Here is a 14,118-nt window from a genome sequence, read left to right as displayed (position 1 = left end):
TGTGTGTGTGTGTGTGTGTGTGTGTGTGTGTGTGTGTGTGTGTGTGTCTGTGAGTGTGTGTGTGTGTGTGAGTGTCTGTGTGTGTCTGTGTGTGTGTGTGTGTGTATGTCTGTGTGTGTGTGAGTGTCTGTGTGTGTGTGTGTGTGTGTCTCTGTGTGTGTTCGTCTGTGTGTGTTCGTTCCCATGTACTATGGATGCCTTTCTGATGAGCACTCCTGACTGTGTTGTTCTCGAATGTGTCGTCTTACAGCAATGAGTATTATCCAGCAGATCTGCAAGTTGCTCCTACTCAGGATCTACGCAGAAAAGGCCGAGGAGCAGTGGCTGAGGAAGCAGAGGAAGAACCTGCTGCTGTAGAGGATGAAGAACTGGAGGAAGAGGCCGTGCCCACAGATGAAGCGCCCCAGAAGAAGAAGACAAGAAGGGCTGCAGCAAAGTGAGTTCCCCATCACTGGCTGATCATGGAGCTGTGCTTGTAGGGAAAACAGTGCAGTCTCTTCTTGTCTGCCTGGGAAATAGCTTCAAAAAGATATACTCCTCAGATAATTGTTGACATGCTGTCCTGAGATTCTCCTGACAGTTTCATCAGTCTTTTGAGATTCTTACTCTGAAACACACTGGTGCCAGGCATGGAAAACTGGCTGTGCTGTTCTGTGACATCAAAGATAAAGGCAGGCAGGCCCAGAATTATACAAGTGACATTTATGAGGGTCTGCTGGCATCGGTGCTACCCAGGACCACACTTCTGTCATTATGGCCCAGTAAATCTCATGTTGCTCTTCTGGATCTTTTTGCCCCTTTCTTTAGTCTCTTGGGCACCATGAGGATTGCTGCTCTGTTTTTGGAACAATTACTGACTAGCTTCTTGTTTCACCACAGACTCTTAGGACGTGAGGAACTGTTGCTTTGGCTCTTTTTTGTCATGGTTCCTTTAAAGATGAGCATTGCAGGCTAGGACGCTGTTTGTGTAGCAGGAAGCAGGCAGCAGGGCCTCTTGTCAGCATCTCCCTCTGCCTCTGACTTAGCCCCTGCTGCTCACCTGTGCTTCAGCATCTTCCAGTTCCCTTGGTTATTCATTTACCTAAATGGTTCCAAACTGTAAAAAAGAGGAAGGAAAAAAAGGCCTGCTTTCAGAGGCTCGTTGAGCTTACCTAAAGCTTACCCAAAGATTATTTAGATTGAAGGTCTGATCCACCAGGCTGACGCTGCTCTTAAACTTTTAGATCTCACTTGTGTGTTTCAATACTAGCCATTTATAGATTTATCCATTTGGTAGCTCGCCAGTACTCTTTGCTAAGTGCAGGGCAGCAAAGATGAACAGCGAACATCTACAATGTGAGAGTGTGTCAAATGGCTGGTCAAATTATGTTTATGGGGTTTCTGGAAACACTGTAAAGAGTTATTTCCTTCTACCACAAAGACTGAGGCAAAGACTGGGAGAAAATTTTTCACAGGAAGGATACCTTTGCTGCTGACAGATGAAAGACTGGCATCAGCCAGTATTAGAGAGGGAAGGGACCCGTCAGCCAGCAGAAGGAGTGTATAAAGGCCCAGGAAGGGTCACGGCCAAGCTCTGCCGTGTAACTTTAGTTCCTTGCTCTTCTCTCCTCGGTTTCTATCAGCATAATCCCTAGCAAAAGATTACTTAGAACTGTATGTTTGTTGAATAAATGAATAAGCCATTTATCCAGTCACACCGTGGCCTTTCTCACCCCTGGGCCTGCACACACTCTTTACAAATGCTCTGGCCTCATTTCTACCCACTGAGACAACCTGTTCATCCTTGAACGTGTACTTCTAGTTCTTCACTGAAGATACCTTGGGTGATCTCAAACTCTCATAACTGACAATAACTTGTATCATGAAATCTCTGCTTGCTTTGGATTTTAGCTTTTTATGGTTCTTTCTTTTTTTGGTGGGGGTGGGGGGCAGGGTGGGGGGTGGGAGTGGAGGTGGGGGGCTGGGGGGGTATTTTGAGACAGGGTTTCTCTGTATAGCCCAGGCTGTCCTAGAACTCACTCTGTAGACCAGGCTGGCCTCAAACTCAGAAATCCACCTGCCTCTGCCTCCCAAGTGCTGGGATTAAAGGTGTGTGCTACCACTGCCCGGCTCCAGTTCTTTCTTATGAAAATCATAAGGGGCTTTTATAATCCCTAGAGGTACAAGTGGTATTCTTGTTATTAACTGCTTTCCTGGTCCGTTGAAGTGTTCTAAAGAAACTTGTCTAAAAACACTAAAAATGAAGAAGTACTTGGCATGTAGCTCAGTTGGCAGAGTGCTTGCCTAGCATGTATGTGGTATGTGGCTCTGTGCTCAGACAGCATTCTATGAGCCTGGCATGGTAGTGCACACAAATAATTTCAGTTTGGAGGTGGGGGTACGAGTTGTTGACAGTGAATCTCATCTATATAGTCCAGGGACAGAAAGAAAGAAGAAAAAGAGAAATTCTGTAATAATTCATCTACTTCCTATACCCAAACCTAGAATATTGCTGCCAGATATCATCATTGAAAATGTGGATAAATTGTGCTGGCTATGTGACACGCACACACATACCTGCCTTTAATCTCAGCACTTAGAAGGTAGATGCAAGCAAATCTCTAAGTTCAGAGTAGCCTGATCTGCATAGCAGGTTCCAGGCAAACCAGACCTACTTAGTGAGTCTGTGAGACCCTGGAGCGGGAAGAGGGAAGGTGAGTGGACAAATTGATAATGAGACCCTTGGTGCTATCTCAGTGTGCATAGACCAGCTTTCTGACCTTGCCTCCCAGAGTCCATGTCCTAGGGAATCAGGTGGGCACATGAGGCAGACACGGTTCTCCATCTGCACCATAGACAATGCATTCGCTCTGGACAGTCCTAGCTTCCTCTTACCTCTCAATCCCAGAGCTTTGCTGTATGTTTTGTCAGTTGTGCAAGCAAGAGCCATCGTCACCTAAACTTGGTCGTATGCCTTCCGTGTTTATGTTCTGTGAGCAAGAGGCAGGTGAATTCTGCCACTTCCTTGCCTGAGGCGTGGAACCTCACCAAGGAATAAGTCCCCAAATCATCCGTGCTCACCTTCTGAGAGCATAATGTTTTTTCCACCTACTTTCCAGTTTTGGTGTAGCTAGCCTTTCTATGCACATCCTGAAAGTTTACTGTGGTGCAAAACCTGGATTGTGGAGAGAGGCCGCCTGAGATGTGAAGTTTCCAGAAAATAATCTCTTAATCTTAACACTTTGCTTTGGTGATTAGCAGCAGACTTTTGGGTAGACTGTTTGGAATACTTGTCAGAAACTAAAGTGGTGGGCGATGTTATTTCAAGACAGCCTCTGTTCTTTACTGCTACGGTAACCTCTCTTTCTGTTTAGGCAGCTCATTGCTCATTTGCAAGTCTTCTCTAAGTTTTCAAACCCACGGGCCTTATATCTAGAATCCAAATTGTATGAATTATATCTTCAGGTAAGTCTAATAAATTCTGTGTGCTTTGACCCCTCAACTTTCCTCACATTTTCTTTACCAGAGCAGCTTGGGTTTTCCACAGCTGTGGATAGGGCCCATCTCTAGATTTTAAGTACTATTTTTGTTAGTAGGCTTATACATTAAAAATCATATTAATGTACAATTTTAGCTTGCACTAGTTTAGTTGACTCTGAAGTCAACTTCAGTATGGAGTGACTGACGCTGAGCATCTGTATTAGACGTAAGAACAGTAAGTCATAGTTATATCATAGAAAGGATGACTGGCTGCCATTCCTTCATGTTAATTCAGCCATGGAGGGGACTCACATTTCTAAATCTGTTCAGTGGAATGAGAGTGGGTATGTGAAATGGTTGTGACCTGTAATTATAATTATCCACAACTCCAGAAAAGATGACAGGAAGATACAATGCCCTGAGGAAGTGAACTTTCTCGTATGTGGACGGTCTTTTGGAGGAACTTAATCTGCTCAGCAGACTGACTGTAGAAGCCTCTGGCCGTAGGAAGAGTCCTTTAAACTTACTAACAGAGCAACTGCAGCCGAGTCCCCTCTTGCCATGTGCTGACTACTAACTGTATAGTGTATTAACTGTATATAGTATAGGATGTCCTTGTCACAGGACCAGCACAGGTGGTTAAAGTCCAGGCTCACACAGAGAATTCAGGTCAGAGTTTCAATTTCTCTTTCTTCTTCTTCTTTTTTTTTTAAGGTAGAGTCTTACTATTTGGTTAGTTAAATTTCTATTTCATGGTTCGTGTATGTATTACTTCATTAACTTATTCTGTAAAATGTCATTTTTAGTTATTGCTACACCAAGATCAAGCCGTGCAAAAAATAACTTTGGACTGCATAATGACCTACAGGCATCCTCATATCCTCCCTTACAGGTGAGCAACATACACTAGAGAAACATTGCCTTTTACCTGAAGCCTGAAGTAACGGCTTACAGGCCTAAGTCCCCCTCTCCGAAGTGATCGTAACTATTTCCAGGCAACAAATGAAAGCCAGAAGTGTATTTGTGGAATTATTCTTTGTAGATAAGAAAATGGAAAAGAAATTATTAATTTAAAAATATGTCTTACAAAGTGGTAACATTTCTCTGTCCTTGTTAACATAATTCCATAAAACCTTTGCGATTACCTAGGGAATGGTACTGCCTAAGGAGTAATGCTTTTGTGTCATATTCTCCTAAACGTCAGGGTTATGGACCAACTCTAATCCCTTCTAAGCCATTTACCTCTTGGAATTTAGAGACATTGTGTGAGGCTTGTCCTTCCAGGTGTGAGCCTCAGTGTGAACTACTTACTATGTTTTAGCTGTATTTGTACATATTGCTCTTTCCATTGTCGTTGGAAAGTGCCCTGGACTGAGGGATGGGTTGTGCTGTGTCTTTTGAAAGGGAAAACTTACAAAGGCTGCTGGACGACCGAAGCTTTAAGGAAGAGATCGTGCATTTCAACATCTCGGAAGATAACACTGTGGTGAAAGCGGCCCACCGGGCAGATTTGTTTCCCATTCTGATGAGGTATTTATACTGCATAAAAATGTGAATCAAAGCACAGCTCTAATAGTTATGTGGTTCTTTGCAGCAGTTGTAATGGGAATATTTCTTTGTTTTTGCTTTTTGTTTGTTTAAGTGGAGTCTCCCTAGCCTGGCTGGCCTCAGACTCTGTGTAGCTGATGACCTTGAACTCTTGTTGGGATTGCGGGCATGCATCGCCATGCTTGCTCCTGGGGCTCAAACCCAGGGCCTTGTGTGTGCTGGGCAAGCACTCCACCTGCAGAGCCTCATCTCCAGTTCTGCTTTTTCTCTTCTTTACCTGGATCTTTTGGACATTGGTTCCAAACTGCACTCTGAGTCTTCATGGACACATAATTGGAGAACAAAGTGCAGACAAAAGAGCCTTAGTTTCTGGAGAGCCCTCTGAGTATGGACCGTTCTACTGTCTGTGCTGACGTAGGAGGCTGTGTGAGGTGCTCCTGCTGCACACGGGTTATCTCAGAGTGACGTCTATGTGTGTGAGTTGCAAGCTGAACTAGATGTGCCCTTTTTTCCATGCAACACCATTTTTATTTGAAAACCTAGATAATGAAGCATCATTCTGGTTAAACTTGGATTTCACAGGAGTTTCCTTAAACAGTGCCGTGAGCTTGACAACTCAAAAAAAAAACAAATGACAGGATTGGTTTCAAGTTACTAAATGTTAACTGTCAAATGAAAATTAGGATTTTGGAAAACTTCTGTCTGTTCCAGTGAGCTGATAGTTCCCCAGTTACTTGGAAACATGTGAAGTGGATAACAGTACTTTTAAAAATTGGTTAATACACCTCTTCTTTTGGTTCACGGTGAGAAGTGTCAGCCTTTGACCTTTCTCCATGACTGCTTCAGCCATTGTTTTCCAGGTAACAGATGCAGTCACAGGTTCAGGGTGTGGAAGCTCAGGAGGAGGAGATTCTAGTGAAACGTTATAGAGTTTGTTGATAGAGTTTCCTATTCCACATTGTAGGCGATTGCTGAGATTGTGTACAGTGTCAAAATGAAATAGCCACAATTATTTGTAGGTTTCTTTATACCTGTTCTAACACAGATGAGTTTTCCATTCCAGTGGGTTAGATTCTGAAGTGACGTGAACATCTGGTCATCTTCTGTAAAGCCAGTCAGAAAATAGACTAGTACCTCTAGTCTCACTAGTGGTGAGATATTGGGGCATATAATTTTTTTATTAAAATGTTATTTATATTAACATGTGATAAACATGTTTTGTTTTAATGAATTCATAAATTGCTCAGTTTTAATTTCTAAAATTAGTAACTACCAAAGGTAAACTCAGACAAAAATTCTTTAGGTCTCTAATAGTTTAAAGGTGTTTTAGTAGTAAATCATTTTAAACTATATATTCAAGTTTTGAGTGTTGTCAGTACATTTTCTCATACTAAGATGTAGCAGTTAGCTGGGTTGCATACCTTTTATCCCAGAAACCAGGAAAGCAGAGGCGTGTTGATATCTGTATAAAACCAGCCTGGTCTACATAGCAAGTTCTTGATCAGATAGAGAACTACATAGGGAGACCCTGTCTCAAACAAACAAAGTATTTTTTATTAGATATCTGAAGGTTTATGAGAAATGGGTGTTAAATATTGTTAGTAAGCATGTATTAAAATGGTCCATTGCTTTTTTTTTTTTTCTGGTTTATTCCTGTTGACGCCCTGCTGGGATTGGTGCGTTCCCTGGGCTATGCTTAGGTGATGTGAGAGATCAGCTGGAACTGTGTTTAGAGATGTGATTGGCAGGCTGAGAGACAGCTCGGTGGAAGAGCACTGGCGCCCTTGCAGAGGACTGTCTGACCACCAGCTCTTAAAACTGTTAGTCGGTCACAGCTGTCTGTGACTTTTGACCTCTGTGGCCACCAGGCACACACATGTGCAAGCAAAACATACACATAAAATAAGATAACAGTCATCTTTGGAAAATAAAAGAGAACTGTATTTCGAGCCTAGTGGGACACTGCACCCGTGCAATCCTAGGAGGCGGGTTCGAGGGCAGTGTAGGTGGTACAAGGAAGAAGATAAGGAAGGAATGCTGTGCCTTGTGTTTATTGGTTAGTCTAGTGTATAGTTTTATTGGGAGGGAGGGGAATGGGAAAGGATGTTTTATGTTTATAAGCAAAATTAGTGCTGCTTTTTATTCTCACTCGTTAACTTATTCATTACTTTTATGAACTTCCATTAAAAAATGTTTTCCTCCTCTCTCTATACTATGAAACTGTAGCATAGAAATTATATCTTTCCTTAAAAGCTTAAAAAATGTGCTTGTAAAACTAGAAGAGCTCTGTATGATTTTGTTGTGTTTATTGTTTGATTTGAGACAGGGTCTTATTGTCCAGCCCTGGCTGGCTGGGAGCGCACGGAGATCTCACTGCCTCCGCCGCTTTTTCTTTTCTTTTTAAATACTTCTTGCTGTTCTTTCCTAGATTTTAACTTAAATCTTTCTGGTTTCCTTTTTTTTTTCAGACTCTTTTTTCAATTCCTTTTAATGTCTTTCTTACTGGTTTCCCTTTTCCTTGATTTAACTTACTCTTGACTTGCCTGTTTTGCTTTTTCTCTCTTTGCCTTTTTCTGTTTGTTTTTCCAAATACCTGTTTTCCTTTTCTCTTGACTTTGTATCAGTTGTACTCTTTGGAGGTGCTCATTACAGTCCTGTATGGAGACAAGCAGCTAGTGATATGTCTAACATGTGTGAGGATAATGCTCTTTTGACTTTGCAGAATTTTGTATGGGCGGATGAAGAATAAGACAGGGAGTAAAACCCAGGGCAAATCCGCTTCGGGAACCCGCATGGCCATTGTTTTGCGGTTCCTCGCGGGGAGCCAACCTGAAGAGATCCAGTTATTCTTAGACCTGCTGTCTGAGCCTGTGAAGCACTTCAAGAACGGTAGGTCCCTGCTGCCTCCCTCGACAAATGCATACCTTTGTGGTGAATTTATGCCATTCCTGGATGTAAGTCTTTGTAGTGGGGCTGCTGCTTCCCGCACCCCGGCCCCATGATGTCACCTGTGCTTATCTCTCTGTAATCCACTGGCCATTTAGTCACTGACCATTTCACAGAATCATCTGCTTGCAGAGCAGTGGCTTGTCTCTACCTCCCAGTCCCAGGTCCTCAGCTCAGTTGGAAAGCAGTGGAGAAGTGTGTGTAATAGTGCAAGCTAAGCTCTGGCTTTCTGCTCTCATAGCGTGTGACGTTTGTCCTAGAGCACTTGCCATGACTAGATGTTTTGAGCCCTTACTTTAACATAACGTTGCAGGCATCAGTTGACGTTTAAAACAAACACAGGAATTCTCATTACATAATTGTCCCCATTTTACAAATGAGAACACTGGTAGAGGTAGGATTTGAACTCAGAACTTTCTGACTATAAAATCCTTTGTTCCGGTTCCAGAATTGATTGGCTTAGCCTAACATAAATGTTTCTTTGGTAGTATAATGCACTTTGTTTCAGTTCAGTGTATAGGAGAGTGACTCTAATGAGTACCAGCATTTTGTTGGGTGGGTGCCCCCCCTGGAGGGTGGATACAGAGGATACAGCTTAGGCGGTCTAAGTTGTACATTAGTAATTCATCGTCTTATTGCAGACGGCTCTGGAAGCTTAAGCAGTATCAATTCAGATCTTTTTAACAAATTCTGCAATCAGTATTGTAACGGCTGTTTACAAAGTACTGTTGTTTTTATTAACCTGGAATTAAATGAAAAAAAAGAAATTTTATTCTTAGTCTTCTATGAGTTTTTATAACTCGCCAAACTCAGCAGAGCTCAGTAACTTCAGTGTTGAGGAATAGTGTTTTTAACATTGGGTGAGCCAGGTGTAGTGATGCATACCGTTAATTCCAACATGTGGGAGCAGAGGCAGGTGGATCTCTGATAGGTCACAGACAGCCTGGTCTACAGAGTGAGAACAAGGACAGCCAGAGCTACAGAGTAGAAAAACCCCGTCTCAAAAAAGGAAATAAGAGGAAGAATAAAATAAAACCAGGTGAGATTTACACTCAGAGTCAGCTCTCAGACTACTTCTTATCTTTCTTTATCCCTCAGTTTCCCTTTCTGAAATGTCAACATTAAAATAGCTCACTAAGCATTGGTAAGAGTTGGGAGATAATACCTGAGAAAAGGGTGCTGGCACCTATAAATAACACACCACTAGAGAGACGGCGCTGTTTAGAGAGCTGGGGATGCTGTGGTCTGCAGTAGACTAACACTTCACCGCACGTCACGCCCTCTCCGTTTCACTAGGGGACTGCTGTTCTGCAGTCATCCAGGCAGTGGAAGATTTGGATGTGTCTAAAGTTCTCCCTCTGGGGCGGCAGCACGGCGTCTTGAACAGCCTGGAGGTCGTGTTGAAGAACATCAGTCATCTCATCAGCGCATACCTTCCCAAGATCCTGCAGATCCTGCTGTGTATGACAGCAACCGTCTCCCACATCCTCAACCAACGAGAGAAGGTGAGAGGCTTACCGCAGATGCTTGCTTCTAACTGAGAATTTTTCTTGGGAGTTGGGTTAGAGTCTGAATCACTAATGTCTTTCCCTCCGTAACCCTTAATGTTGAGGCAGAGCCACATGGACCCTTTAGGAAATTAATGCTGAAGCCAGTGCAGTGTTTTGAATAAATAACCAGCGTGGTGAGCAGGACTAGCTAATTAGCTGGCTGACTACCGAGAGGTGAATGCTCTAGGTTTTATGCTGAATTGTAGTCCAGACCTGTTCTGATAAAATAGGAATGTGTCCCTGAGCTTACTTTGGAGAAAGTGGGGAAGTATTTGTACACTATAATGCACTGAAGGCTTCTTGGAGCACTTTGGATTTGAAGTAAAGATCTCCAGCCTCAGATTTTGCCTTTGAATCTGTTGTAAATTTCAGTTTGTCAAAAAAAAAAAAAAATCATCTCTGTTGATTCATAATATACCCAGTGCCTTCCAAATGCAGTCTTAAGTAGAAGTTGGTCGCCAAAATTTTAAGCTGCTTTTTGGATATACTTAAATCGGCCTTGATGATGAAATGGTTCACCAGAGCTGACCCCCTAAGATAGCACAGTTGGGTATGTTGTAAGGAGAGAAAAGCAGAGGTGTCCAGGGCAGACAGAATGGGAAGCATCCCGTGAATGAGACTGGTGATACAGCAGGGACTTACATGAAAGGATGAACGTACACCTACTGGGGATTCCTACATGCCTTAAGCAGGGGCATGGATAAAGACACTGTTTTATGTCGGTTGTGGTTGGGCATGCCAGTAGCATTCACTTAAGGAGGCAAACCCAGGAGGATCATGAGTTCAAGGCTAGCCCGGGCTACTCATTGGTGTATTGACCCTAGTCTGGAAGCAGAGGCAGGTGGATCTCTTGAATTGGAGGCCAGCCTGGTCTATATAGTTAAGTTTCAGGACAGCAAGGGGCATATAGTAAAACCCTGAGTCAAAAATGAAAAAAAAAAAAATGCCTTGGTTGCTTTGTGGGAAAGAGGCTTGGCTTGGAGAACGAAGGGTGACTCCGGAAAGGGGTCACGGAAAGTTCTGTTATATACAGATTCAGAGGAGCAGATGAGACTTTCCGTTTGTGCTTTAGAGCAAGCAGAAGTGTCTGCATGTGTTATATCATGAAGATGCACCCTTTGGACTTTTGATTAACTTAGAAGTTACTCAGTGATGGGCCTCACTCGCAAGCCGGTGTTTCGTAACTCAGAGGGTCATTTGTGCAATTTCATGGTTCATTAGTTAGCGAGGTGTTAGGCTTTTTCACGGACTGGAGCTTCTTGCTCTTTTAAAGGAGTCCAGGGCGTTCCTCCAAGAGGCACAGTGAGTCGTCCATGGTGGTTTTGTCTGAGTCTGTTTGAGCTCAGTTATACACTTGCTCTTTATGACTCTGATAGCCCCTGGGGTGTTGGCTGACATGAAATGTGTGTTGTTAAGGTTGTAAATGGTTTTGTGGTGTTTGTACATTGAAGCAGTGGCTCATATATAAATATACGTAAAATCTCCAACTGCCTATTTTCCGGCTTTTCCTCTAGTTTGGTCAACAATTGTGGATTAAGCTGGACAGCTGGAACTGTAGCTCTAGAAATGGATAGAATGTGCCTGTGCCGCCCTGAGGAGAAGCCGGGGTGGAGCAGAGTGAGGCATCTATTTGAGGTTTCCTAACACCGGTTGGTTGTTTGCTCCAAATGATCCCAGTACCATGTTTTTAAAAAGTATCAGTGATTGTTTTTATTGTCTGCCAAACCTGAGGCAGGGGACATCAAGTGTTCCCAATAGCGTGGAAGCACATCAGAGTACCTTGTAACTGTGTAACTTCTTGTGTTTGTCCTCTGCAGCTTGAATAATGAGGTAATTAGATCACGGCAGACCGGGTGTGAGGTTTCATGATCCTTGCTTATAGAGCAAATGAAGACTATCCTTGTTCATAGTCACTTGAATTTAAACTGAGTTATTGTATACTTAGGTATCTCTGTTGGTTGATGTTGGCTTTTCTTGCCAAGTAACTTCCCTTGATTTGTTGTTTTATTCATGGTGCCTTAGAAACAGACTTGACGTTCTTTGGTGGTGGCACATGTCTTGAATCCCAGCACTGGAGAAGTAGAGGCAAGTAGATCTCTGAGTTCAAGAACAGCCTGGTCTACAGAGTGAGTTCTAAGATAGCCAAGGCTACACAGAGAAATCCTGTCTAAAAAAAACCGAAAGGGAAAAAAAAAGACATTAACTACATAAGAGGATTTTCTTTGTTGCCCTAAGTTTCAGGATGATTCTTAGGTAAAGCTGTAGGTAAATAAAGTCATAGATAAAAGTGCTACCATTTAAATCTCTAACACCCACAATATAGTGATCAGGAGAAAGGTAATCAGAGTTTGAGTCCTATCTGATTTGTTGGGCTTTTGACATGATTTGTTTGGAAGGCATCACTCTGAGGCCCTCACCTCTCCTTTCTGAGTTTAAACCTATTCATTCCTTAATAGTCTTGTGGAAATTCTGCCTTTTGCGTAATGTCTGCCCTTCACAGGTTCATAAAACTCCTCGCATATTGAACTATACATAATTTTCAGTCCCTTGTGTAAGTATGGACTATGGCTATAATGCCATTGATGGAAACTGAATAATTCTGCTTTGAGGCTGCATTGCTGTGGTTTCACACCACACAGGGAAGGAGACATGATATCTGGCTAGCATTTGCTGTGACTCTCCAGCCTCTGTGCCTCTACAGAGGCACGTCTGTATATTTTTATTATTGTTTTATGCATATGAGTATTTTGGCTGTATACCTGTGTACCATGTACATGCAGTGCCCTCAGAGGCCAGAAAGGTCATTGAATCCCCTAGAACTGGAGTTAAAGTTGTTTGTCATGTGGGTGCTGGGAACTGAGCCTGGGTCCTCTGCAGAAGCAGCCAGTGCTGTTAAATCCTGAGCATGTTCTCCAGCCCAAGTCTCTTCCTGCCGCACGAGCAAGAGGGCCTCTCTACAGAGACCAGGGTGTGTGTGTGTGTGTGTGTGTGTGTGTGTGTGTGTGTGTGCGCTCGTGCACACACGTGCCCGCCAGCTGTGGATGTGTGTGACGTTTGTGCTTGAAAAATATCTTTGTTTACAGATACAGCTGAGGTTTATTAACCCACTGAAAAATTTAAGACGTCTGGGAATCAAGATGGTCACCGATATCTTTTTGGATTGGGAATCCTATCAGTTCAGAGCAGAAGAGATTGATGCTGTGTTTCATGGTGCAGTTTGGCCCCAGGTAAACCGGGATGGCTACATCCTGCCTGGCCTTTCTACTTCTCCCTTTAGTTTTAATTTACCAGCATAGTCCACCCAGACATGAACGTTGTTTACTCTGTCTTACATCAAGACTCATCTCTGCAGGTTGTTAGAACACTGAGTTAGACCTAACGGTCAAGAGTCAGTGGCTTTTATACTAAAGGTTAACTGAATATGACTGTGTGCCTTAAAGAAACATGACCTAACTGCCATAGCCCCTCATGCTAGCAAGCACAAGGCAAGGTGTGTGTTGTTTGTCCTGCATGTCTTTACTGATGTCTCTGCTTGTGACCAGTTGTCATGATAACTAGTGTAGTTAGCTAGCTAAGAAGGCAATGAGAGGAGGTTGATTTTGAGAGTAGTTTCTAGCTGTGTAAATTCAGGTTGTTCTGACCATTTGAAACTGCAAATAGCTGGTTCCAATATGTAGACACTCCATGCACCCTGCCTGCCATTTTTTTGTTGCTGTTATTTTGCTGCTTCTCTACATCTGTGTGCTCTCTGCCCTTTCTGTCTCTCTACATCTGTCCTCTATGTGTGCTCTCTGCCCTCTCTGTCTCTCTACATCTGTCCTCTATGTGTGCACTCTGCCCTCTCTGTCTCTCCACATCTGTCCTCTATGTGTGCTCTCTGCTCTGTTCTGTCTCTCTACATCTGTCCTCTATGTGTGCTCTCTGCTCTGTTCTGTCTCTCTACATCTGTCCTCTATGTGTGCTCTCTGCCCTCTCTGTCTCTCTATATCTGTCCTCTGTGTGTGCTCTCTGCCCTCTCTGTCTCTCTACATCTGTCCTCTATGTGTGCTCTCTGCCCTGATCTGTTTCACACACCACTGTGCTGCTTACCCTGCTCACCGCTTGCTTGCTCTTGTGTCTTCGATAAGTCTGTGGTTTATATTGCCTTTATTTGCTATCCTAGATCTGCAGGCTTGGATCTGAGACTCAGTATTCGCCTACTCCTCTGTTGAAACTAATTAGTATCTGGAGCAGAAATGCAAGGTAAGACTTCTTCCTTCCTTTCAAAAGGAACAGTGACTTTTTTGTTTTTTTAAGATTGATTTATTTTATGTATGTGAGTATACTATAGCTGTCTTCAGACACAACAGAAGGCATCAGAGCCTATTAATTACAGGTGGTTGTAAGCCACTATGTGGGTGCTGGGAAAACTAGTGGACTTAAAAATGATGTATGATGTATCCCTAGAAAATGCTAATAAATGTATTTGTCTATGAATATGAGATAAAACAAATATCTAAGATACATGACAAACTTTAAAAAATAAGTGCATAAATTTAACGTATTTATGAGGTATGTTGCAGTACATGAATACATTGTGTGGTGTAAAAGTCAGGATGAACACATGTACTCAAAT

General features: G+C 42.9%; 1 protein-coding gene across 1 annotated transcript in view; it reads left to right on the top strand.

Annotated features, from left to right (window-relative positions):
- Window positions 1–14,118, top strand: part of Utp20 (UTP20 small subunit processome component) — an 82,552-nt gene that overhangs the window by 33,132 nt on the left and 35,302 nt on the right. Inside the window, exons 22-29 of the mRNA XM_028783101.1 lie at window positions 251–436; window positions 3,354–3,444; window positions 4,266–4,351; window positions 4,864–4,989; window positions 7,730–7,896; window positions 9,250–9,458; window positions 12,587–12,730; window positions 13,666–13,745. Of these exons, the coding sequence (XP_028638934.1) occupies window positions 251–436; window positions 3,354–3,444; window positions 4,266–4,351; window positions 4,864–4,989; window positions 7,730–7,896; window positions 9,250–9,458; window positions 12,587–12,730; window positions 13,666–13,745 (1,089 nt within the window). The remainder of the gene's footprint in view (window positions 1–250; window positions 437–3,353; window positions 3,445–4,265; window positions 4,352–4,863; window positions 4,990–7,729; window positions 7,897–9,249; window positions 9,459–12,586; window positions 12,731–13,665; window positions 13,746–14,118) is intronic.

The sequence above is a fragment of the Grammomys surdaster genome, unplaced genomic scaffold (assembly GCF_004785775.1).
Source record: "Grammomys surdaster isolate TR1022 unplaced genomic scaffold, NIH_TR_1.0 958, whole genome shotgun sequence".
Taxonomy (NCBI): Eukaryota; Metazoa; Chordata; class Mammalia; order Rodentia; family Muridae; genus Grammomys; species Grammomys surdaster.
Note: the sequence above shows the minus strand (reverse complement) of the source record. Positions and strands in the feature narration are given on the sequence as shown.